The sequence below is a fragment of the Trichomycterus rosablanca genome, chromosome 5 (assembly GCF_030014385.1).
Source record: "Trichomycterus rosablanca isolate fTriRos1 chromosome 5, fTriRos1.hap1, whole genome shotgun sequence".
NCBI classification, from domain to species: domain Eukaryota; kingdom Metazoa; phylum Chordata; class Actinopteri; order Siluriformes; family Trichomycteridae; genus Trichomycterus; species Trichomycterus rosablanca.
This window is the reverse complement of record NC_085992.1, coordinates 25,717,850-25,744,090: the sequence shown is the minus strand read 5'-3', so window position 1 is coordinate 25,744,090 and position 26,241 is coordinate 25,717,850. Positions and strand designations below refer to the sequence as shown.

The 26,241-nt window shown below is 39.4% G+C and overlaps 1 protein-coding gene across 1 annotated transcript; it reads right to left on the bottom strand.

The window, feature by feature from the left end:
• Positions 1-6,627: 6,627 nt before the first annotated feature.
• Positions 6,628-24,409, bottom strand: haao (3-hydroxyanthranilate 3,4-dioxygenase). Its single transcript, XM_062995899.1, has 10 exons — positions 24,255-24,409; positions 24,087-24,165; positions 20,418-20,501; positions 20,147-20,253; positions 18,850-18,939; positions 18,709-18,752; positions 11,051-11,196; positions 7,523-7,591; positions 7,127-7,209; positions 6,628-6,996 (listed from the first exon to the last, which is right to left on the bottom strand). The coding sequence occupies exons 1-10, from the start codon at positions 24,341-24,343 to the stop codon at positions 6,927-6,929; spliced, it is 861 nt and encodes a 286-aa protein (XP_062851969.1). The 5' UTR covers positions 24,344-24,409; the 3' UTR covers positions 6,628-6,926.
• Between the last annotated feature and the right edge of the window lie 1,832 nt (positions 24,410-26,241).

Sequence of the window (26,241 nt, the reverse complement as noted above, 5' to 3'; positions counted from 1 at the left end):
CCACAAGAGCTGCAGTTTTGGAGATGCTCTGACCCATTTGTTCATTTTAGGGCTGAAACGATTGCTCGAGAAACTCGAGTAATTTGATTACTAAAAATCTTTGATTAAAATTTTTCGCATCGAGGCATCGTTTAATCCATACAACTATATACAGCTCACGGTGTTTCGCACTTTTGCACAATACGTTCACGCTGTGGGCAGGTGACGTGAAGAAGCCGAGGGCTGCATCCGAAATCTCATACTTAAACAGTACTTAACAGAACTTAAACGGGTACTTTTCGCGTACAGTTCGATGAATACTATGTATTTAGACACGCTTGCCACTCCTGCGTACTGTTCAGTATGAAAGTGCGATTTGAAACACAGCCGAGATTTGATAGCGCGGACTGCAAAATAGAGAAAGAGAGAAAATATCGAGGGCCGAACAGAGGAGACTGGACAGAGAAAACCACAGAAAGTTTCAGATCATTTTAAGCTGGAAAAAAACGTGTTGATACTCTGACTTTTCTTCATTGCAACCACCACAGGCTTTTTTAAAGGCTCAGGCAAACACACATGTACACGCACACAAACACCAAATCTACCTCATCTAGGAGATACAATCCTGACAGAACCTCCTACAAACACCACAAAGCCTCCCAACAAAACATTAAAGGTTGTTCTGCGTGAGCTGTAGCTGAAACTTTTAGTTCTGAAAGTTCAAGGCAATGTTCATGTATTATTGTTTATTATTATTTATGCCTTAGTTTTAGGTTGCCTGTTTACATTTTGAAAGTAATTTGATTTATTTTTGATGTATTTGCTTTTACATTTCAAAACATTTCTTTAAACTGTCCTGTATGCAAGGAATAAAAATTTACAGTTTGTTTTAAGAGACGCGTTGTATTTAATCTTATATGTATTTAGTTTAGCTCTTTATTAAAGCAAAAGTATTTATTATCCGATTACTCGATTAATTGCTGGAATAATTGATAGAATACTCGATTACAAAAATAATCGATAGTTGCAGCCCTAGTTCATTTGGTTATTATTGTCCATTTTTTTGGTTCACGACCCACCCAAGAGTCGCAACCCAGGGTTTAAAAAAACCCTGCACTAAATCACAAGTGTGAGTAAGCAAGTAATGAAGTACTGTATGTAAGCCTGTTTAAGGAAGTGCCTTGTCGAGACCCACCCTGACAATGACAACAGTAAAGCACTTAGTGAAAACGCATGACAAAGAAGCATATGTTTAAATAAATCAAACACAAAAAACTGCAAAATATATTCAAATCCTACCAAAGACTACCATGACCTAAAACTATTTGGCCAAAAGTATGTGGACACTTCTCCATGTTACTAAGTTTAGGTGTTAGGTAAATGAATATGCTACAACAAATTACATGCTTCCAAGTTTGTAACAACAGTCTGGGAAAGACTTCTCCATGCTTCATACATTTCGGCAAATCCGCCTTGTATTGCCATGTTTTAGAAAATGTGAGGAAACCAACACTGATGAAGAGAGAAAATACAGTAGACCCTTGACTTTTGAACTTAATTGGTTCCAAAGGGCTGTTCTTAAGTCAAAATGTTAGTTAGTTAAACCTATTTTTCCCATAAGAAATTATGTAAATAGAATTAATCCGTGCCAGACCTCCCAAACCACCCCCTTACCTAACCTCCCTAATGTCTTAAATTGTCTTTTTTGTTATAAATACAAGTATATTTCCCTTAAATCTTAAATTATAGAATAGACATTCCTGTAATAAACAATAATAAACAAAAATACACAGTACTACTGTACATAAAACACACACATCACATCTCATACACCATAATACACCATCACATACACCATAATACATTTCCTTCTTTTTTTATGAAATGTATCCACTAGAAACAACAATAACTCTCATATTTCTCTATTATTTCCTTCTTTATTTCAATAGTGTTGTATTTTGTAGGTGTAATTGCACTAAAGAAAGAATACTTTACTCCGAGTTCCTTCTTCTCTCTCACTCACTGTCCCCTCTGTCTAATACACAGTGACAGCTACTGGCAGAAAGTAATTATACAACAACAAATATAATAGATTTTTTTTTCATTTTCTTAGCTCTGCGCTCTCTCTGCACCTTATTTGGGGACATTTTAATATTGAAAACATCGGAAAAACACTGTCTGCTGTGCGAATGTTCACTCACACTATATATACACAGAGAGAGACGCTCGTGTTTCGTGAATTTTGGTTCGTAATCCGAAATTTGTTTGTGCGTTAAGTTGAAAAAGATCGTTCGTAACCCGAAATGTTCATATGGTAAACCATTCGTAACTCAAGGGTCGACTGTACGCTTGAAAATGTATGGGAAGGTGAAAGTTCATCAAGAGATAAGCTGATCACTTGGGCACATAATTCCATTGGTACAATTCGGGTAAACTTATTCTATTTAGCAGAAGCTTTTCTCCAAAGCAATTGTAACTGAAAACAGTGCAAACAGTTTAGGGTTGATTAAGATAATGTGGTTCTAAATGTATCAAATGAATGAATAAACACAAATGCACCAGAAAAGATCACTGAATGAAACAGATTTAAATCTATACAAATCTATACATAAATCTAAACAAAAAAATTATATTATACAATACAGTATAATCTTTACTTTGTAACTTATAACATGTGGATGGCATAGGAAGCAAATTTAGTGTCTGCTTTAGATGCAAGTTCATGGACAAGAGGTAGCTACTATGTACTGGCTTAATATTTAGCTAAAGAAAACTGAAGACCAGTGATATAACTCACCAATGGGGAAATGGTGTCAGATCTATAGCTGGGACATACTGGTAAGCTGAACTGGTGCAGAGATGGAATTCAAAAGGAGGTTTAGGACAAAAAATAATAGTAAGTACAGTTTCATTTGTTTGTTTTGTTTGCCTTTATTATTTCTTTTATTAACATTTTTGAGAATTGTTTGAGTAAAACGTTGTTTATAAGCATTTGTTGTTTAAATCCTTTGACTGTATGGTTGGATTAAGTCCTATACGTGTACATAATTATGTTTATGACAAAATTATAATGTAATAAGCTTAAAACCACTATATACATACATAAGGTTCTTGATGGCTTATATGTGCTTCTTTTGTGCTTCACAACATCAGTAAATCGGTTTTCAGTAGCAGGTTATTACTACAGTAGTATAAATCGGTTAGTTTATTGCAGCAAACAAAAATAGAAAAATATATGACAACAAGTGAGGGGTTCTTTGAAAAACCAAACCAAATCTGTGTGCAGTCTACTAACTGAATATACAACATATAGTTTGTTTTCAATGGTTTTCAAAAATTGCAATATTAAAAGATAAAAGCAATATGTAAATAAGGCAAAACAATTTCTGTATACACTGTACACGGCATACACCGATCAGTCCTAACATTATGACCACCTTCCTAATATTGTGTTGGTTGCCCTTTTGCTGCCCCATTCACAACAAACTGTGATGCACTGTGTATTCTGACACCTTTCTATCAGAACCAGCATTAACGTCTTCAGCAATTTGAGCTACAGTAGCTCGTCTGTTGGATCGGACCACACGGGCCAGCCTTCGCACCCCACATGCATCAATGAGCCCTGGCTGCCCATGACCCTGTCGCCGGTTTACCACTGTTCCTTCCTTGGACCACTTCTGATAGATACTGACCACTGCAGACTGAGAACACCCCACAAGAGCTGCAGTTTTGGAGATGCTCTGACCCAGTCGTCCAGCCATCACAATTTGGCCCTTGTCAAACTCGCTCAAATTCTTACGCTTGCCCATTTTTCCTGCTTCTAACACATCAACTTTGAGGATAAAATGTTCACTTGCTGCCTAATATATCCCACCCACTAACAGGTGCCGTGATGAAGAGATAATCAGTGTCATTCACTTCACCTCTCAGGTCATAATGTTATGCCTGGTCGGTGTATACTGTACAGTTTGTTTGCTTGCTCTAGCCTAGTTCATCCAACATGCATCTTTGCATTATTCCTTTTCAAACCACATTTGCATTTGCAAAGCTGCTTCTGCCTAATGATACCTTATAAAACTATAAATCAAAAAAAGAGGAAGTTAATTATATCATTAACATGGGAAGCAAAACAAGCCCTTGCTAGGTCATGTTATATGCTATGTTATATTTATTCACCAGTTAATAGAGAACACATTATAATCAATGAAGAATGTTTTAGTGATAAGGAGATATGTGCTAACAATGCATCTCTGTTTCTGGAGCAGGTTGTGAAGTTGGTATGGGGACACCTACTCATTTTGTTGAACGAGTGACGCTCTCACCCCTCTCTCCGCTCGCCCGTCTCTACATATATGCCCTTCATGGGTGTGTCTGTGAAGTGACATTCACTGCTGCCTGGAATTGGTACTACACACGAGACCAGAGACTTCCCGGCCACACAAGCCTGTGGGCACTCCTCATCTATAGCTCGGCCATCTTCTTCATGGAGGGAATAAGTGCAAAACTGAAACAAAGACATGCCCCCCTACTGCTCCGACTGGCTGTTTACACCTTGTTTATATACATGTGGGAGTTTAGTTGGGGGGTCCTGCTCAGGCTGCTGGAGGCATGTCCTTGGGACTATTCACATTTTAAATATAATATCACTGGGCTTGTGACGTTGGAGTATGCATTGCCTTGGGTGGTGGCAGCTCTTTTAGCTGAGAAATATGTTATTAGGAACACCCTAAAAGTACGATTAGAAGGGTAATCAATATTACACTGAACCTAATGTGCTTTGTGCACAGGGGCAGAATCAAACATAAATAAAAGGATTTTGCATAAACGGTTGGCATATGTTTGCTATTGTTTAACACATTTTTAACTGATAACTGGGTTTTCTGATGGGTAAACGGTATGTAATAACAATGTATACCCCCCCAAAAAAAAAAAATAATAAAAAAAATAAAAGAATAAAAATAGAAAACACAGAGTTTCTTACATTTACTTTCACTTTTATTCAATTGCGGACAGTTTGAACCCAAGATATTTCATGTTTTATCTGGTCAACTTCATTTCATTTATTAATAAACATCCATTCCTGCATTTCAGGCCTGCAACACGTTACAAAAAAGTTGGGACATCTTGAAGGCAGCACATGTTGCTCCAAGATCTCAATGTACTTTTCTGCATTAATGCTGCCATCACAGAGGTGTAAATTACCTTTGCCAAGGGCACTGACACAATCCCATATCATGACAGACCCTGGCTTTTGCTGATAACAGTCTGGATGGTCCTTTTTTGTCTTTGGTCTGGAGCACACTGCGTCCTTTTTATTTTTTCCAAAAAAGACCTGGAACGCTGATTCATCTGACCACAATAAACAATTCCACTGTGTGATGGTCAATCTTAGATGCCTCTGAGCTCAGAGAAGTCGATGCCGCTTCTGGACATGGTTAACATAAGGCTTTTTTTGCACAGTAAAGTTTTAAGTGGCGTTTGTGCATGTAACTCTGTATTGTAGTGCTTGACAAAGGTTTGCCAAAGCAATCCCTTGCTTATGTGGTTATATCAGCTATTGTTGAGTGGCGGTTCTTGATGCAGTGCCGTCTGAGGGATCAAAGATCACGGAAGTTCAGCTTAAGCTTGCGCCTCTGACCTGATATTCCTCCTGATTCCTTGAATCACTGAATGATATTATGCACTGTAGAGGGATAAATATGCAAATCCCTTCCAATCTTTCTTTGAGGTACATTGTTTTAAACATTTCAATCATTTTCTCACACATTTGTTGACAAACTGGAGATCCTCTGATTATCTTTGCTCATCAAGACCAAACCATGATTACAATCACCTGTTGACATCACCTGTTTGGAATCACATCATTATTTAGTTTTTTTTTATCTCATTACTAGCCCTAAATTGCTCCTGTTCCAACTTTTTTTGGAATGTGTTGCAGGCCTGAAATGCAGGAATGGAGGGATAAATAAATAAATAAATAATAAATGAAATGAAATGAAGTTGAGCAGGCAAAACATGAAATATCTTGGGTTCAAACTGTCTGCAGTCAAATAAATGGTGGTGGGTTCTCGAATGTCATTTAACTATGTGGCATGACCTTATTTCTCATTGGTATATATAAATACAGCTAGTGACCTTTATATAAGGATAGTGTCAAAAATTCAGAAGCTGATTTAAATAATCGACAAACAGCAATTTGTCTTAGCTGTGTGTTCTTCAAATAATATATAATTACTGAAGTACCTGGATGAAAACCATGATAAAAAATATAACTCCTGATAGTCAGTGGAGGAAAAAGATTCTACCCATGTTCCCAGGGCACCCAAACTAACTGGTTTTACCACCATGCTGCCAGCTGCAGGTCCTGATATGTACTCATATGTAATCTCATGTTTTTACTTTTTCTTATTCTTATTACTACTATTACTATTATTGGTGTTGTTGTTATTATTATTAGTAGTAGTATTATTTTAATGACAATACTACTGCAGTAATCATTTTCCCTCTACTATTTTTAGACTTAACAAAATAAACAGCATTGTTAAAATAGCTAAAAGAATGTGACCATGATCATGTGTAGTTATTTTACTCAGCTGAACAGTATGCATAATGCAGTTAAACACTATCTTTTAAAAACACTAGAACAGATTGTAGGAAAATGCTTTAATAAGACCATAAGACTTACAGTTATTTACTGTAAAATCACTGACAGTTAAAATTACATAGACCTGTAAGGTACAGCTATGTCATTGTATTTTTGGAATTTTAATAATATTTGCAAGTGCTTTTTTGGTGGCTGAATGATTAAATCACTTCTTTATACAAAACTAATTTATTGTTCTTTTTACTAATTTGAGTGTGGGTTTTGTGGTATTAAAATTAAGATATTAAACATCAATATCAATTTAATAATTAATAAATACAAGTTTGGGAAGATTTCTATTCTGTCATTGCTTCCTCTCTGGATTTTGGGCAACATACAAGGCCACACAGTCCTTAGCTCTATGCCAGCAGTACCTAAAGAGCACATAAATACACACACACACACACACACACACACACACACACACACAACTCATGCTTAACAACCAGTAAATATACTGAGCTTTAACAAATATAAATTCTAACGTTTTCAACACACACTTACTCAGTCTGTTCAAGAATAAGAAGGCAATCTCCCTCAGAAAGATTGTACTCTTGGTTATTCATAGTGACACTTGAGGACCCCTCCTGCAGTGAATAACAAAGAAAAGAACATTAGGTCACTTGTTCAGTGACAAATTGGTGTTCTTGGCATGTCAGCATGGGTTTCCTTTGGGTGTTCCAGTTTTCTCCCACAGTCCAAAGACATGCTAGATATAGATATAACCTTGTGAACTGATGAACCTTGTGTAATGAGTAACTACAGTTCCTATCATGAATGTATCCAAAGTGTAAAACATGACATTAAAATCCTAATAAACAAACAAACAAACAGTGACAAATTAATACACTGAATAGGAAGTTCAGTAAATGAAGTAAATAAGAAAACTGAGAAACATACTATCTGCCAGATCCATCCATCCATGGCTTTTTTGGTAGACTTTGACTCTCCTGGACCATACAGCATAGTCTGAAACACAGATAGTCATAGATGACATGGTTATCTTTGTTTCCATCTTCATGCCACCAGCACAACAACTGGAATGCACATTTAAAAAGCCTGTAAATTTGAAAATGTATTTTTAGGGCATGATTACAAAAATGTAGGCATACCACCATCTACAGTCCAAAACATTATTAAAAGATTTAAAGAATCTTGGGCCGCTCAGGTGGCGCAGCGGTAAAAACACACGCTGGAACCAGAGCTGGGATCTCAAATACATCGTATCGAATCTCAGCTCTGCCTGCCGTCTAAGACTGAGCGGCTACATGAACAACGATTGGCCTGTTGTTCAGATATGGGCGGGACTAAGCCGGATGGGGTCTCTCTCCCATGACTGGTGCAGTCTCTGCTGGCTGATTGATGGCGCCTGCACAGAGATGAGAAAAGAGTGCTCTCAGGGTGTGTCTCTCCGTACACAGTGCTGAGCTGCACTGCACTCGTCAAAGTGTAGATGATAAGATGCATAAGGCATGCTGCCCACGTGTCGGAGGGGGCGTGGGTTAGCTTTGTTCTCCTCAATCAGAGCAGGGATCGGCATTGGTGGAGCACTACGCAATCGAGCAATTGTACGAGCTAAAAGGGAGAAAAAGGGGAGAAAATGCATAAAGAAAATATATAAAAAAAAGATTCAAAGAATCTGGAGAAATATGTTTGTATCAAGGACGAGACTATAAACTAATAATGAATGCCTGTAATACTTTAGAATACTTTAGAAATCCTTGCCAGTAAACACTGTTTGTTGCTGCATTTACTAATTCTACTACACAAAGCAGAAGAATTTAATTGAAACGTGCTGTTGTCTGACAAATCCATGCAGATAATAGATGTTGTGTTCCCCAGAAAACATCCCAATTGTTCCTAATGCAAAGTTCAAAAGCCAGCATCTGTCATGGTATGGTACTTTGTTAGTGCCAATGGGATGGGTAACTTGCATATCTGTTATGGCACTATTAATGCTGAGAGGTACATGCAAATTTCTAGGCAACATATATTGCAATCCCCACTACATCATTTTCAAAAACGTCCCTGCTTGTTTTAGAAAGACCATGTCATGCCACATTTTGTACATTACAAAAATGCAGCTTTGTAATACGAGAGTGCAGGTGCTGGACTGGCCTGCCTGCACTCCAGACCTGTCCTGAAACAAGATTTTCAGACAGACTGTGCCTTCTACCACATGTACAGTGTATCACAAAAGTGAGTACACCCCTCACATTTCTGCAGATATTTAAGTATATCTTTTCATGGGACAACACTGACAAAATGACTTTTTGACACAATGAAAAGTAGTCTGTGTGCAGCTTATATAACAGTGTAAATTTATTCTTTCCTCAAAATAACTCAATATACAGCCATTAATGTCTAAACCACCGGCAACAAAAGTGAGTACACCCCTAAGAGACTACACCCCTAAATGTCCAAATTGAGCACTGCTTATCATTTTCCCTCCAAAATGTCATGTGATTTGTTAGTGTTACTAGGTCTCAGGTGTGCATAGGGAGCAGGTGTGTTCAATTTAGTAGTACAGCTCTCACACTCTCTCATACTGGTCACTGAAAGTTCCAACATGGCACCTCATGGCAAAGAACTCTCTGAGGATCTTAAAAGACGAATTGTTGCGCTACATGAAGATGGCCAAGGCTACAAGAAGATTGCCAACACCCTGAAACTGAGCTGCAGCACAGTGGCCAAGATTATCCAGCGTTTTAAAAGAGCAGGGTCCACTCAGAACAGACCTCGCGTTGGTCGTCCAAAGAAGCTGAGTGCACGTGCTCAGCGTCACATCCAACTGCTGTCTATGAAAGACAGGCGCAGGAGTGCTGTCAGCATTGCTGCAGAGATTGAAAAGGTGGGGGGTCAGCCTGTCAGTGCTCAGACCATACGCCGCACACTACATCAAATTGGTCTGCATGGCTGTCACCCCAGAAGGAAGCCTCTTCTGAAGTCTCTACACAAGAAAGCCCGCAAACAGTTTGCTGAAGACATGTCAACAAAGGACATGGATTACTGGAACCATGTCCTATGGTCTGATGAGACCAAGATTAATTTGTTTGGTTCAGATGGTCTCAAGCATGTGTGGCGGCAATCAGGTGAGGAGTACAAAGATAAGTGTGTCATGCCTACAGTCAAGCATGGTGGTGGGAATGCAATGGTCTGGGGCTGCATGAGTGCAGCAGGTGTTGGGGAGTTACATTTCATTGAGGGACACATGAACTCCAATATGTACTGTGAAATACTGAAGCAGAGCATGATCCCCTCCCTCCGGAAACTGGGTCGCAGGGCAGTGTTCCAGCATGATAATGACCCCAAACACACCTCTAAGACGACCACTGCTTTATTGAAGAGGCTGAGGGTAAAGGTGATGGACTGGCAAAGCATGTCTCCAGACCTAAACCCAATAGAACATCTTTGGGGCATCCTCAAGCGGAAGGTGGAGGAGCGCGAAGTCTCGAATATCCGCCAGCTCCGTGATGTCGTCATGGAGGAGTGGAAAAGCATTCCAGTGGCAACCTGTGAAGCTCTGGTAAACTCCATGCCCAGGAAAGTTAAGGCAGTTCTGGGAAATAATGGTGGCCACACAAAATATTGACACTTCAGGAACTTTCACTAAGGGGTGTACTCACTTTTGTTGCCGGTGGTTTAGACATTAATGGCTGTATATTGAGTTATTTTGAGGGAAGAATAAATTTACACTGTTATACAAGCTGCACACAGACTACTTTTCATTGTGTCAAAGTGTCATTTTGTCAGTGGTGTCCCATGAAAAGATATACTTAAATATCTGCAGAAATGTGAGGGGTGTACTCACTTTTGTGATACACTGTATCAATAACCATAAATAAACAAATCAACCAACAGCTTGATAATCTGACAGTTATTGCATATGTCAGCTTAGGTTGCCTAATTACTTGACTCTGGTGCTGAAGTTCTGTCTATGTTCATGCTCATCAGTGTGGTGGTCGTAACCCAGTAATTGTATTTGGTTGTCATAATTGTGAAGAGTAATTAATTAACCACACTGATCAGCATGGACATAGCCAGAATTTAACAGATTAACCACCCCCAACACCACCAACTGTGTCTGTTGAATGGGTGGCCAGGCCTTTAGCACTGCTAAGACTTGAGCGCTTGGGAGCAATGATGGGCTAATGTATTAAACTGCTGTGCTACTGAACCTGAGTGTGGTTATATTTTGCTATAAAATGCATTTTAAATATTTTTATTCTCTGGATATCATATTTTTGCTGTAAACTGTTGCACAACTTTTGGTTTGCTACAGAGGGCTGCTGTATCATTGTATCTTACTCAGTTGTCAATTTTTGTTCGTCAATGTTTTTATTAGGGTGGCTACTCCAGCCATCCCTTGTAAGTCAACTTCTATCAATATGTTTTCAAGTAAACACTCCATGCTGTTCCACCTCTCACCTCAGTCTCAAACTGAGCTCCAAACATGTCCACAGGTCGGCCACTAGCCAGCGCAGGCCTCTGCTTCTCCACCCATTCTTTGAAGCAGAAGGGGGTCATCACGTTCATAGTGTTGAGTGGGAAAACTGGTGGCTTGATAGGGTCCGCTGTAAAATTTCAAATATTACTAAGACTGTTGTTATGAGCATAAAACAATTTGAAAGGGATTTACATTTGTATAAGGTGACAACATTGAAACAACCTCAAATGTCTTAACTTGATCCTGTTTTACTTTAAATCCAAACAAACAATGACAGAATTTTTAACTGTAGTTTTAGAGCATTGCATGTCAGTACATAACATGAGAAGCTTAACTATTAATGTGCAAATTCTAGCACCCACAATGAACTTCCCCCTTTTCTGTTATGTTAATTTTTAAGGTTAAACTTTTACCATTATTAAAAAGCTTGATATAAAACACATCATTATTCTAATTATTTTGCTTTATCATGCTTTTATAGTATATACAGTGCCATCAGAAAGTATTCACACCCCTTCACTTTTTCCACATTTTGTTGTTACAGACATATTCGAAATCCGATTTGAGTATAGTTTTCTTTTTAAAAATCTACACGAAATAGCCCATAATGACAAAGTGAAAACATGTTTTCAGACATTTTTGAAAATCTTTTAAAAATGTAAACATTTAAACATAATATGTACATAAGTATTCAAACCCTTTGCCATGATGCTCAAAATTGAGCTCAGGTGCATCCAGTTTACACTGATCATCCTTGAGATGCTTCTACAACTTGATTGGAGACCACCTGTGGTAAATTCAGTTGATTGAACATAATTTGGAATGGCACACACTTGTCTATAAAAGGTCTCTCAGTTGACAGTGCATATCAGAGCAGAAACCAAGCAATGAAGTCATAGGAATTGTCTTTAGACCTCCGAGATCGGATTGTGTCAAGGCACAAATCTGGGGAAGGATACAAAAAACTTTCGGCAGCATTGAAGGTCCCGAAAAGCACTGTGGTCTCCATTATTTGGAAATGGAAGAAGTTTGGAACCACCAGAACCCTTCCTAGATCTGGCCGCTCGACCAAATTGAGTAATCGGGGAAGAAGGGCCTTGGTCAGAGAGGTGACCAAGAACCCAATGGTCACTAAGGCAGAGCTCCATATGGCACATGGCAACCCGCTTGGAGTTTGCCTAAAAGCACCTTAAGGAGATCAAAATTCTCTGGTCTGATGAAACCAAAACAGAACTACAAGCGTCATACCTGGAGAAAAACAGGCACTGCTCATCGCCTGGCTAACACCATCCCTACTGTAAAGCATGGTGGTGGCAGCATCAAGCTGTGGGGATGTTTTTCTGTGGCAGGAACTGGGCGACTAGTCCGCATAGAGGGTAAGGGGACAGCAGCCAAATATAGAGAGATTCTTCAAGAAAACCTGCTCCAGAGTGCTCTGGAACTCAGACTAGGGCGGCGATTCATCTTCCAACACGACAATGACCCAAAGCACACAACAAGATAACAAGTGGCTTCAGGAGCAGTCTGTGAATGTCCTTGAGAGGCCCAGCCAGAGCCCAGACTTGAATCCAATTGAACATTTCTGGAAAGACCTAAAAATGGCTGCCTACAGACGCTGCCCATCCAACCTGACTGAGCTTGAGAGGATCTGCAGAGAAGAATGGGAGAAAATGCCCAAAAACAGGTGTGCCAAGCTTGTACAGACATACCCAAGAAGACTTGAGGCTGTAATTGCTGCCAAAGGTGCTTCAACAAAATATTAAGCCATGGGTGTGAATACTTATGTACCTATTATGTTTAAATGTTTACATTTGTAATAAATTTACAAAAATGTCTGAAAACCTGTTTTCACTTTGTCATTATGGGCTATTTCATGTAGATTTTTTAAAAGAAAACTATACTCAAATCGGTTTTCAAATATGTCTGTAACATAACAAAATGTGGAAAAAGTGAAGGGGTGTGAATACTTTCTGAAGGCACTGTAGATATGCTATAGTGGCACATTATGAAACTTTGGTTTTGATCACAGCAGACAGCATCATTTACATTTACATCCAAAGTGACTTACATTACAGTTACAGTATACAGTATGCACAATTGAGGGTTAAGGGCCTTGCTCAATGGCCCAACAGCAGCAACCTGGAAGTGGTGGGGCTTAAACCAGTGACCTTCTGATTACTAGTTCAGTACCTCAACCACTACGCATCAGTCAAATTCAAATAATTCAAAACAATTATCCATTACCATACCTCCAGATAAAATATAAACAACGCTAAAATTGCTGTAACATAGGCTATTATACTGTGTACATTTTGAAGTAATTGTTTCATGATCTAATAATAATATGTGCATAAAGTTTTCATACACTTATAAGTAAGGCCCTAATTACTTCACAGTCGTGAAAATTGTGTCATGGACCATGAAATGAGCCGTCTCCCGTGAAATGAGCCGCTTCCCATGAAATATGCAATTTGCTCCGAAATTAAAAATGTAAAGTTTGTGTTTAGCGATTTAACATTTTTCATTCGCTATGAAGCGCAGTATGCATAACCCGCTGGCATGCAAGCTAATATCTCCCTCTGTGCTCTGAAAATGACAAGCCCGAATTTGCAAATAAATGACACTTTTATACAAATTAAAAATCAATGAGAATTTATTTACATTTGAAAAGAACTCCGATTGTTGCCCCGCATTCGTCCACCATATTTAAAATCTTCGGTGAGAAAAGCTGTGCCGCTAAGAATGCTAGTAATGTAGGGCAGTTGTAGCCTAGCGGTTAAGGTGCTGGGACAGTAATCAGAAGGTTGCCAGTTCAAGCCTAACCACTGCCAGGTTGCCACTGTTGGGCTCTTGAGCAAGGCCCTTAACCCTCAATTGCTTAGACAATATACTGTCACACTACTGTAAGTCGCTTTGGAAAAAAAGCGTCTGCTAAATGCCGAAAATGTAAATGTAATGTCTTCACCGCTAAGGAAGCATTGGACGCTTCCTCGTTATTCAGTCAGTCAGTTTATCACTTAAATTAAGGCATCTTAGTAAGGAGCATGTTGAGGCATTTAAAAATCCGAACAGCCTTGTTCTTGGGAGCACGCTTAGGATGAGGTAAAATGTCTCTGTAGAGAGCTCACTAGGTTTTCAGACACACCCAATGTTTGATGTATGTGTTTACGTATCGAGAGCATTTGTCCCTTTGGGGATTCCACAGTTGCTTCTACACACTAGAGCTGAGCGGTTCCTAAATCACACGGGTTAATTATTTGAATCTTCGTACTGAATCAGGAATCAGGAGTCCGAGGTCTAAATTAACCCGGATCCTATGAGTCCCCTGATTGGCTCCTGCTACGTACTCAAAGCGAGTGAGCAGACTCACCGGAAACACTGCAGACTGTGATTTGGCTGAACCGACTTCAATCTAGTCTGTGAATATAAGTAATTAAAGTTAAATATTCCAATAAACAAGAGCTTAAACACACTGGTGTTCGTTATGTGGCTGATTTTATGCACATTACATTATTATTATTATTATTATTATTATTATATTATTATCAGTAGTAGTTGTACAGATTAGTAATGCAGCATATGTTCTTGTAAGCAAAACAACAACAAAATATAGTAATATTATTCTTAAAATGCAAATGCTTACAGGCTACTCAAGGACTGTACCACTTAAGGAGTGTCATAGCCCTTCCCCATGGTAATTTATTGACTGTTGTTTTGGTGCCACTGTGGCTGCCTGACTGGGTTAAGTTACCATGGCAATTTGTTGTTGACCAGCCCTTTTGAACCCTTGATCCGTTAATATACCCATCTGATTGGTCCCCATGATCAAGATTCCACTTAAAAAAAGTGTCAACTTGTCACTGACAAGAGAAGTGTGAGGTGCCAAGAGAATTAAGAGAGAAGGATTTATTTAGAGAAGATGAGTGCACGAAAGATAAGTGATATTTGGCATTTCCATGCATTAAATCAATCACAATCAAGATGTCAGTACAAGTGACTTAAGTGAACCGGATCACATTACTTATAGCGCTTTTCCACCAAAAGAACCATGGTTCTTGAACCGGTTCTGTTCAGGTTTCCTAGAACCTTGGTGGAGCATGTAGGTTATGTGTGAGCATTTGTGCTGTTGTTACAGATGTTCGTTTTTATGTAAAAAGCATCGATCAGCTGTTGGTGATAAGAAGACGTAGACGTGTTTGTAGCAGTTGTTGTTTTCTTCAGTTCATTGACGTGAGAAGCGTTTTGCGCTTCGCTTTCACCGTGACTCTCGGCGCAAATAACCGATTTGCTCAGCGCTCGGCTTGAGCAGTGAAACATACTAAAGTTCCACGACACAAACATCCATCTGTGTGAAATAACCATCAAATCCACTCTAAAATACAATACATATATCTGTGTTTAGCTGGATTTACTTCACATGTGGTGTTTATGCAGCTCGGGGTTGTAAATCTTTCCGGGAGAGTCGAAAAAGCTTCACGTAAAAAATAAAACATAACGTGGCTGAATGTACTAAAAGTATGACATAGAAACACTACATTTATCACCGTTATTACTGGTTATTAGTGCTATGTACTGGTTATAAGTGCTCTGCACTGCCCAAATTCATCGGTCGTTGTTTAAGTACAACAAGCCACGTTACGCTTTATTTTTCACGTTAAGCGTTGTTCGTACTGTCCGGGTCACTTTTACCACGTCATATCACACAGTTCATCTTTTTTAAGGTGCTTTGAAAATATCAGCAGCAAACTGTCTCAAAATTTAATCAGGTGAACTTTAAAAGATGAAAATGCAGCATTAAGCTCCAAAAGAAACAGCAGCACAGTGGTTTAGCAAAGCACGGTTCGTGCTGAAAAACCAAGTATTCTGTGGTGCCAGATTGGCCTGCTAGTTCGCTGTCTGGAACCTCTTTTTTTCGGTGGAAACACGCGGAACCGGTTCAAAATCAAGTTCGCGAACCAGAACCAGAACCGCTCCGCGTCGGTGGAAAAGGGGTATGAGTGACTCAGATTAACCTGAATCCATAAAAGGAACCGAATTCACCACCACTACTACACACACAAAACAAGTATTATACTTCCGATAGTTTGTCTATGTACAGTCTATTTCTTTCTTTATAAACTCATCAAACTCTAAAGACACTCGGTTACACTAGCAATTGGTTAGAAAAAACTGAGTTTGGAAAACTCCCAACCGATTCTCTGGAACCAGAGGGGTGTGTGTGAAGACACGGACAAGTACTTACGTATACGTTAAGGTAGGCTGTGCTGTGTATTGTAGCTTCCACTAATTATATCATTCAATTATGAGTGTAATTTAATGACGGCATTTATTGTGGCACTTATGTTTAAAAATCTGTGATTTTAAAAAAACGAGGTCCGTGAAATTAAGCACATTTCCCCGTAAATTTAGTAGGGCCCTACTTATAAGGTACATGCATGTCATGGCAGGTTTGGGAGTTGTGAGTATATGGATCAGTGGTCCCTATAAATAGTATAAACAGATCTTCTATCTGTTGGTCAGGAAATGACATTACCAGGAACACCCTTGTGTTGGCCAATGAAGGGCACAAGTAGACCAGTCCTGGATGAGATTGTCCCCAGTGTATGTCAGAAAACTCAGGTGGCCATGCACTCACTCAACAGGGTACATCGGCAACATGCCCCCGGCAAAATGCACAACCACAGAGGATCGTAGGTAACAATAAGACGAAAGAAAAGAGATGAAAACTGAGTTATCACAGCACTAGCTACTCGGTCCACGGGTGCATTTTAGAAAATGAGAGGAGCTCGGTATATGCCAGGCTGCAATTACAAAGAGTGGAGCAGCCACTCCATCACTGACACAGTCCAATGTTGATTCAACTGTGGAGCTCCATTCAACAGTCACCCCACCTGTAGCTGCAGCGTGATGGCCAAAGGTTCTTTGGAAAAAGATCAAGGACATCTGAGCAGGCGGAAAAAAGTTAGCAGTGCCACAAAGAGTGCATGTGCCACTGAGGCATGGACCATACAATGCAAAACCAACAGGACAACAGGCAAAAGCCCAATGAGAACAGCTTTTAAAAGGATTTCCCAGCTGTAGCGCATTAGATGTTAGCAGCAGATCCTTTAACTCCTGTTAGTTGCAAGGAGCACATCCCACAGATTCCTGATTGGATTGAAAACTAGGGAATTTGGACACCAAGTCAACACCTCAAACCATTCCTGAACCATTTTTACTTTGTGGAAGGGGGCATTGAAAGAGGCCACAGCCATCAAGGAATACCGTTTCCATGAAAGGGTGAACATGGTCTGCAAGAATGCTTAGGTAGGAGGTACGTGTCAAAGTAACATCCACATGGAGGGCAGGACTCAAGGTTTCCCAGCAGAACATTGCCCAAAGCATCACACTGCCTCCGCCGGCTTGCCTTCTTCCCATAGTGCATCCTGGTACCATGTTCCCCAGTTAAGCTCCACACGCACCCGGCCATCCACGTGATGTAAAAGAAAACATTATTCATCAGACCAGGCCACCTTCTCCATTGCTCTGTGGTCCAGTTCCGATGCTCACATGCCCATTGTTGGCGCTTTCGGCGGTGGATAGGGGTCAGCATGGGCACCCTGACTGGTCTGCAGCTATGCAGCCCCATACGCAACAAACTGTGATGCACTGTGTATTCTGACACCTTTCTATCAGAACCAGATTAACTTCCTCAGCAATTTGAGCTACAGTAGCTCGTCTGTTGGATCGGACCACACGGGCCAGCCTTCGCTCCCAATGTGCATAAATGAGCCTTGGCCGCCCATGACCCTGTCGCCAGTTTACCACTGTTCCCTCCTTGGAGCACTTTTGATAGATACTGATCAAACTCACTCAAATTCTTACGCTCGCCCATTTTTTCTGCTTCTAACACATCATCAGTTCATTTACTTAGGTAAAGAATAATTTCATCATGATGGAGGATGTAAAAGCAGGATGTTTTCATTGTCTATACTCATTTGTAGGGCCGTACTAAATTCACACACACACACACATCCAGCTCTGCGTCCACAGAATTGATTGGGAGTTTTTCAAACTCAGTTACTCGAGTAGTGTTTTTAGCTAATTTAGACTTTGGACATATGGACATAGACATTTTGACTAACCGATTGCTTAGTGAATTGCCGTATGATTGCTAGTGTAACAGACTTTTCTGTGGTGTAGTGTGCTGACAATGTTTGATGAATGTGTTTACGTATTGAGTGCATTTTGTCTCTTTGGGGATTCCATAATCAATGGAATAGTGTGCTTCTCTACACACGTGATCATCTCTCATAATCTGTAGCCTCAAAATAACAAGCCATTGTCTATGTACAGCTTATTTCTTACTTTATAAACTCAGCAAACGACACTTGTTTACTCTAGGACCACCTCATAGTGCAAATGAAACAGTAAATGTAAAGCACTTGAATGTTAAAAATGGTAAATCACTAAACACAAACCTTATTTTTTTAAATTTTCAGCAAATTGCAAGTTGCACAGGAAAAGGCTTATTTCACAATATGTGACGCGATTTTCAGAGCCGTGATTTAGGTAGGGCCTTACTCATCAGACATGGGTGTAAATGCATTGTATAATTGCTTATGATTGCTTATGAGAATCATAAATCTGGATCATTTACCTGGATCAGGTTTTCCAGTCTTATGCTGTTTTGAGGCCATAAACCTGTCAGAAAAACAAAATATAATAATAAAACAAGGTTTGTACATACACAGCTATAAGAAATCCCAGAAAGTAGTTAAAGCTCAGTGCCACAACTTACTCCTCAATAACTGGAACTAGTTGTATGCCCAGGTTCTCACAGTAAAACCAGCGTTCAAACAGAATGTCTGTGCTGTTGTCCACATAGTATCTAAAAGCAAAAATCAACTGACTAAGAAAAATGTGTGCATACAAAACCATAAACATGCTCCTTTTGCCCAGTATGTATAGGTAAACCCACATCTAATCAGTATGACATTTTTATTATTTAATAACCAGTTGTCCCTGGTGGCCCTGGTAACTATGCTGGAAACACCCTGGACAGAGTGCCAGTCCATTATACACTCACTTGAATATTTTTCATTTCTTTTTTTATCCAGGTCAAGGTCATGGTGGGTCAGGTTTTTCCAAAATCAATGGATGCAATTTAGTTACACAGACAGGATGGCAATCGATTGTGTGGCCTTAGTTACCCCCCCTTCAGATAACCAATAATGCCTGTATGTAGATGCCCGAACAGGCACCGCGATTTGGAAAAAATACAGTAAAAAATTCAAATCCTGGATCCCAGTGGTAGTTGGCTAGTGTAATTTACCACTGCACCACCCAAGTGCCTCCTATACACAATGCAATGAAAATTGGCTTTTTGTAATAGAAAAAAAAATATTGACTTGTAAAATGTATTTTTGTTTATATTTTTGCCCTGCCTTGCTGACTTGCCAGCTATGCTGATTTTGTTGTACCCACAAATTACATTAAAAATAGGCACTGGAACCAGAGCTGGGATCTCGAATACATCGTATCGAATCTCAGCTCTGCCTGCCGGCTAAGTCCGAGCGGCCACATGAACAACGATTGGCCTGTTGTTCAGATATGGGCGGGACTAAGCTGGACGGGGTCTCTCTCCCATGACTGGTGCAATTACGACCTCTGCTGGCTGATTGATGGTGCCTGCAAAGAGATGAGAAAAGAGTGCTCTCAGGGTGTGTCTCTCTGTACACAACGCTTAGCTGCACTGCACTCATCAAAGTGTAGGTGATAAGATGCTTCCACATGTCGGTGGGGGCATGGGTTAGCTTCGTTCTCCTCAATCAGAGCGGGGATCAGCATTGGTGGAGAGGAAGCATGACACAATTGGGCAATTGGACGTGCTAAAAGGGAGAAAAAGGGGAGAAAATGCATAAAGAAAATAATAATTAAAAAAAAAAATTAGATTAAAAAAAAAAAAAAATTAGGGTATTTTAACCCAGCTATTTTAGAACACTGCCTGATTTTTTTGTTGTGGGTTTGTATTTGACAGCTAATCATATCTATACTATTACAGTGCAACTGTGTTTACTAACAGCAGCTTCAGTTACCTAAGACAGTCTTTCTCTGAGCACAGTCGCCTCCTCTCCACCACCAACCCCACTGTGTTGGCCTGCCTCTGAGGGGAGTGAGGGATTCGTGCTGGCAGGAGAAACATCTGGGGGATAAATGTGAGAGATTAGCATATGATTTAGGCAGTTAAATACCTATGAATGCCTACACTGACAAGACAGACTGACAAGAGAAACTGACTAGTGCCAGCATGCTTAAAGAAAGCAATAAATAGTAACAGTTCAGAGAAAAACCCATCATGATTCTTACCTCTCCTTCACGAATATGCACATCTTTGTGTTTGTCGTTCTCGATTACTTTTAAGACCATGTCTCCACGGACCTGATAAAACAGCTAAGACACAAAGCAAGGTTGGATGTGAACTTAGAAGTAACAAGTACAACTCCAATCCAAATAAGTTGGAAGAATAGGGCAGGCATGTGGAAAAATGTTTTAAATATGCAAATGTTTGTTTGGATTTTAACGTCATGTTTTACACATTTGGTTACATTCATGACAGGAACGGTAGTTACTCATTACACAGAATTCATCAGTTCACAAGATTATATCGAACACAGTCATGGACAATTTAGTATCTCCAATTCACCTCACTTGCATGTCTTTGGACTGTGGGAGGAAATCAAAGCACCCGGAGAAAACCCACGCAGACACGGGAAGAACATGCAAACTCCACACAGAAAGGACCCAGACTGCCCCACCTGGGGATCGAACCCAAGACCTTCTTGCTGTGAGGCGACAGTGCTACGCACTTAGCCACCGTGCCGCCCAAGTATGCAAATAAAACTAATAAAAGTTGGTTGAAAGATGTAGGAATCAAACCCAGACCCATGTTCCTGTGAGGCAACACTGCTATTCACTGCATCTCCCTTGGTCATTAATGTCAAATCTAATTAGTAATTAATGTGAACAGTTCAATTAAAAGGATACATATTACTTTTTCATTAATTACATTTAAGTACGTTTACAAATTACTGCTTTGTGTTTTTATTTGCATTTTACCTGGCTATATCCCATCTTCTTTTAGTTGCTATTTACAGCTGTAGGGACAACTCTTTCCCAATAAACAGTTGCAATCAATGTAATTTAACCCCCACTGTAATTAAGTTTACAACTTTCAGCTATTTGCAATAAACCAATCCAACTAGTACACTTTAAACACTTACTCACTCACTCACTTTCTTAACCGCTTATCCAGTCAGGGTCGTGAGGGGGTGCTGGAGCCTATCTCAGCTTTTCAATGGGTGCAAGGCACACAGTAACACCCTGGACGGGGCGCCAGTCCATCGCAGGGCAGACACACATACACACACAAACACATTCACCTACAGGGCAATTCAGTGTCCCCAATTAACCTGACTGCATGTCTTTGGACTGTGGGAGGAAACCGACTTTTCTGGTTTTGGATCAGTAGAGAGGTGTACGTCTTTGAGTTCGGGCATGGAGACCTTCAGGGTTTTTTTTTTTTTTTTTTTTGGTTTTCATGTAGAATCGTCTTTAAGTAATAGGTAGTCGGATAGGGATATCGTTCCTAGTCGTTCACTTGATTACTGTGCAGCACGGTGTATCTGTTACTATGTGCTGACCTCTAGTGACCAGCATTGAAACATCAATATTTTATTTATTAACATAACCCACTGTCTTAACCTTTATACATACACTATATTGCCAAAAGTATTCGCTCGTCTGCCTTCACACATATGAACTTGAGTGACATCCCATTCTTAATCCATAGGGTTTAATATGATGTCGGCCCACCCTTTGCAGCTATAACAGCTTCAACTCTTCTGTGAAGGCTTTCCACAAGGTTTAGGAGTGTGTTCATGGGAATTTTCGACCATTCTTGCAAGGGGCATTTGTGAGGTCAGACACTGATGTTGGACGAGAAGCCTGGCTCGCAGTCTCCGCTCTAATTCATCCCAAAGGTGTTCTATCAGGTTGAGGTCAGGACTTTGTGCAGGCCAGTCAAGTTCTTCCACACCAAACTCGCTCATCCACATCTTTATGGACCTTGCTTTGTGCACTGGTGCGCAGTCATGGAAGGGGTCATCCCCAAACTGTTCTCACAAAGTTGGGAGCATGAAATTGTCCAAAATCTCTTGGTATGCTGAAGCATTAAGAGTTCCTTTCACTGGAACTGAGGGGCCGAGCCCAACTCCTGAAAAACAACCCCACACCATAATCCCCCCTCCACCAAACTTTACACTTGGCACAATGCAGTCCGACAAGTACCGTTCTCCTGGCAACCGCCAAACCCTGACTCATCTATCGGATTGCCAGACGGAGGCGCGTGATTCGTCTCTCCAGAGAACACGTCTCCACTGCTCTACAGTCCATTGGCGGCATGCTTTACACCACTGCATCCGACGCTTTGCATTGCGCTTGGTGATGTAAGGCTTGGATGCAGCTTTGGATGAGTGAGTGAATACTTTTGGCAATATTGTGTGTATGGTGCAACTTTTACTTCACTACATTAATAAAATGCAGTTTTATTTCTAAACAATTTTACAGACACATTTGTTACTTAGTGTACTGTAAACTATATATATTTTGGTGGGTTTTTTTTATAATAAATCAGGTCAAACGGGAAAATTCTGCGTTCCAAACCGCGTACTATAGTGTGTACTAAATAGTGCCCCTCCATTTGTGTTGGTACTACAGCGACATACTACTTAGTGAGTATAATTTAGTTTGGAACACCACAAGGAGTGTCAGCAAATACGTGATTTGCAGAAGGTTGCAAAAGCATTTTTTATTATAAATAAAAGTAACTACAGTAAAATATATGAATGATATAAAGTTTATATGTTTTCTCAAATCCAAAATGAATTATTTGTAAACTGATAAGCGAACGTTTTATAGCTTATGTACTTTGTGTGTTTATTTATTTATTTTTCCCACGAAATGTTGCTTTTAAATGCGTGGCACAATTCTCCCCTCTACAGTCAAATCATGTCATTACATCATTCACTGCCTGCCATCAAAAACCATTACAACTAAATCACTGTCAACTATTAACTAACTACTACTACTAAAAATAAACTAGTATTTCTATAACATACAAATCATAAAATACAAAACATTGCATTGTTACTAACCAACTAGATCTGAAATTTAGTTGTCAATGTTGATATGAGAATACTGTAAAGGTTAATTTTGATTAGTAAATTAATCAACAGCAAAGAAAGAATAGTAGTATTTAGGACTTGGTGCTTTCTGTGCTGTATATGGGATACATTTTTAAATATGACAAATCAGTGTCACTAACGCTTGCTGTTGTTTGATAGTTGCAGAAGTGCAAAAAGGACTTTGTCCTCATCATGAAACTGTAGCTGCTGTAAAAAGGGGCAAGTTCAAATTGTCTAAACTGAGAGAACTTGGCATGTGAGTTGAACAAGCAATAATTAACCCATGGGAATTATTTGCGTTATTTGTATGAGTACATATTCAAGCACAGTATCTGAACTAAATTTTAAAATATTAATAATAATACAGAAACTGTTAAAAAAAACAACATAACATATGTAGAATATTTTTCGGTCATATAACCATTATGGATAACAAATTAAGAATGTTAGTTAAAAAAAAGCTTTGTAAAATTGTATAAAATTGTGCCATCAGTATAAAATAATAATAAAAAAACAGTTAAAAATTTAAAAAGTGAAAGCAAAAATTATGTAATGACATTCTATTTTGACCACAATTAACACATAGTTACTCATGGCTCATTTAATGCCACTATCATATATAATTGAAGGACAATCTGCTACTTTGCCTCTATGAACTACAGCCACTAATTTAAGTGGCATCAAAAAGAAATTATTGCACCATAAACTAAGCAAATAATAGCCATTATTCAAACAAATTTCGACCCCTAATTGTCTTTATTACATTTTTTTACATTGCATATTCATACCTCACCTCTTCACCCTCCTCTATGTGGTAATCCTTACGTATGTTTGGACCACCAACATACATGATGTTTAGCTGATGAAAGAACCTGAAAATTATAATTTTCATTACTTTTGTTCTTGCATTATATATCTTGTGTCAGCAAGTTGCTGTCCAGCTATAATTCAATCTACTTACATTAATTTGTTGCAAACAGGTGGTAAAAAAGAAGCCTCATTTTCCAAAATCCACTTGTCAATGTTGATTTGAAAAGACTGATTTGTCATTTTTGTTAGTAATTAGTGCTGCAACAATGGAACAGTAGCAGTATTTCAGGACTTAGTGCTTTTTGTACTGTCTTTGCTCTTTTGGAGTCATAACTGGTGGATGGTTTACAGGGGTGGGGAGGAGCACAAACCTGTCAAAGTGCAAGGTTTGGATTTGCCTTACTTGAAATCTGTATTTACAGACCACTAGTTGGCCAACAGTGCATGCCTAAATTCAGCCGTTTGGAAGCATATAACAGCTATATCTTATTTTTGTGCACAAAGCAAGATAATTAAAGACATGGTATATCAAGTGTGGAGTGGAAAAACATCAGTGCCTTGCAAAGCCCTGCCATTGGATTGCATATCCAGGTCTTACAGTCTTGTAACCAGCTGCAAATGCTTTTTGACTAAAAGGGAACTATTTTACACAGACACACTACAATATGTTGAGATAAGCTTTCGTAGTAAAGTGTAGGCTATATAAGCTGAAAGGGGAGGTGGGCTCTGGGTCAATGTCCATTGAATGTGCAACGGTCACACTTAAAAGTGTCCACATACTTGTGTCCCAATAGTGTATTTTGGCTTTGATCCTTCATAGCTTATCATAGCTTGGAATGTAGTATTGTGGGTTTTCTGTTATATTGTTTATAACTGCTCACACTAATAGTAGTGGTGTGCGATACTGCAAAATTTGGTATTAATCCGATACCAAGTAAATACAGGACCAGCTACTGATACTTTTTACTTATAAGTGCAGTTTATGGGACAGTGGTAGCCTAGTGGGTAGAGCTTTGGACTATCAATTAAAAGGTTGAAAGTTTGAATCCCAGCTCTGCCATGCATCCACTGTTGGGCCCCTGAGCAAGGCCCTTAACCTTCTCTGCTCCAGGGGCGGTATCATGATTAGTTTAACTATATGCCAAAAATATTCATTGGAGCTCTAAATCGGTCATTTAGGCTATATTACTAAAGTGAACAGGCGAGATAGAAAACATTACTCAATAGATACATTAAGATGTTAATAAAATGCTAATGGTAAAACTGCTTTTTTTTTTTTGCTGCAGGTTTTGCTGATACATGAATCATGGTGATCGGTCCATAATGCTTAAATAATGAAATGGACAATTATCAACAGAGATTACTAAAACTACAAGCATTTCGAATCCCAGCTCTGCCATGCAGCCACTGTTGGGCCCTTAAGCAAGGCCCTTAACCCTCTTTGCTCCAGGGACGCTGAATATGGCTGACCCTGAGCTCTGACCCCAGCTTCCAAACAAGCTGGGATATGCAAAGAAAGAATTTAATTGTGCTGTACGTCAGTATATGTATATATGACAAATAAAGGCTGTTAATTGATCATGTGCATGTTAAAACCCAGGAGAGCGAAGTTTTTAGGCAAATAAAAAGTACTTTAATTACTATAATGAACATCTGAGGTTTTTGTTAGTGGTGGGTGGATCGATCCAAATATCGATATTATCGATACCAATGTTGGTATTGGTATTGGATCGATACTAGTGTGATGGGATCGATACTTTAGTTTTACTTTTTCTCCGCTACATTCAGCACATTTCTTCCGTTTCGTCAGAAAGTAAAGACCACGTCTGTACAGACTCCTCCGCTCCTCTCACATCTTACATGCACAACTTGCTCCTCCCCTCTTGCTCTGCTGTGTTTTGTTGTGGTACCTTCACGTGGTTATGTTGTTAGACATCAGTACATTGGTAGCATTGGAAGATTGTAAGTTTTTGAATACTTTGCTTTGCAGATACAGAAATAGGGGCGATTTTATGGAAATAATAGTGTAAACTATACGTACGTAAGACGCACCTGATTACGCACATGAATCGGAGCATGAGTAGTAGGCTCTTATTCCGTGTTTTGGTGAATGAGAGCTCTTTTCTTTTGACTTTGTG

Bases quoted from the DNA above. Each gene is read 5' to 3' on its own strand.
- haao (XM_062995899.1), bottom strand. From the start codon at position 24,343: ATGACAAATCAGTCTTTTCAAATCAACATTGACAAGTGGATTTTGGAA. The intron at 11,197-18,708 runs GTAAATGATCCA...GAAATTTTACAG, and splicing joins GACTGGAAAACCTGATCCAG to CGGACCCTATCAAGCCACCA. The intron at 7,592-11,050 runs GTGAGAGGTGGA...TCTGTGTTTCAG, and splicing joins GAGCTCAGTTTGAGACTGAG to ACTATGCTGTATGGTCCAGG.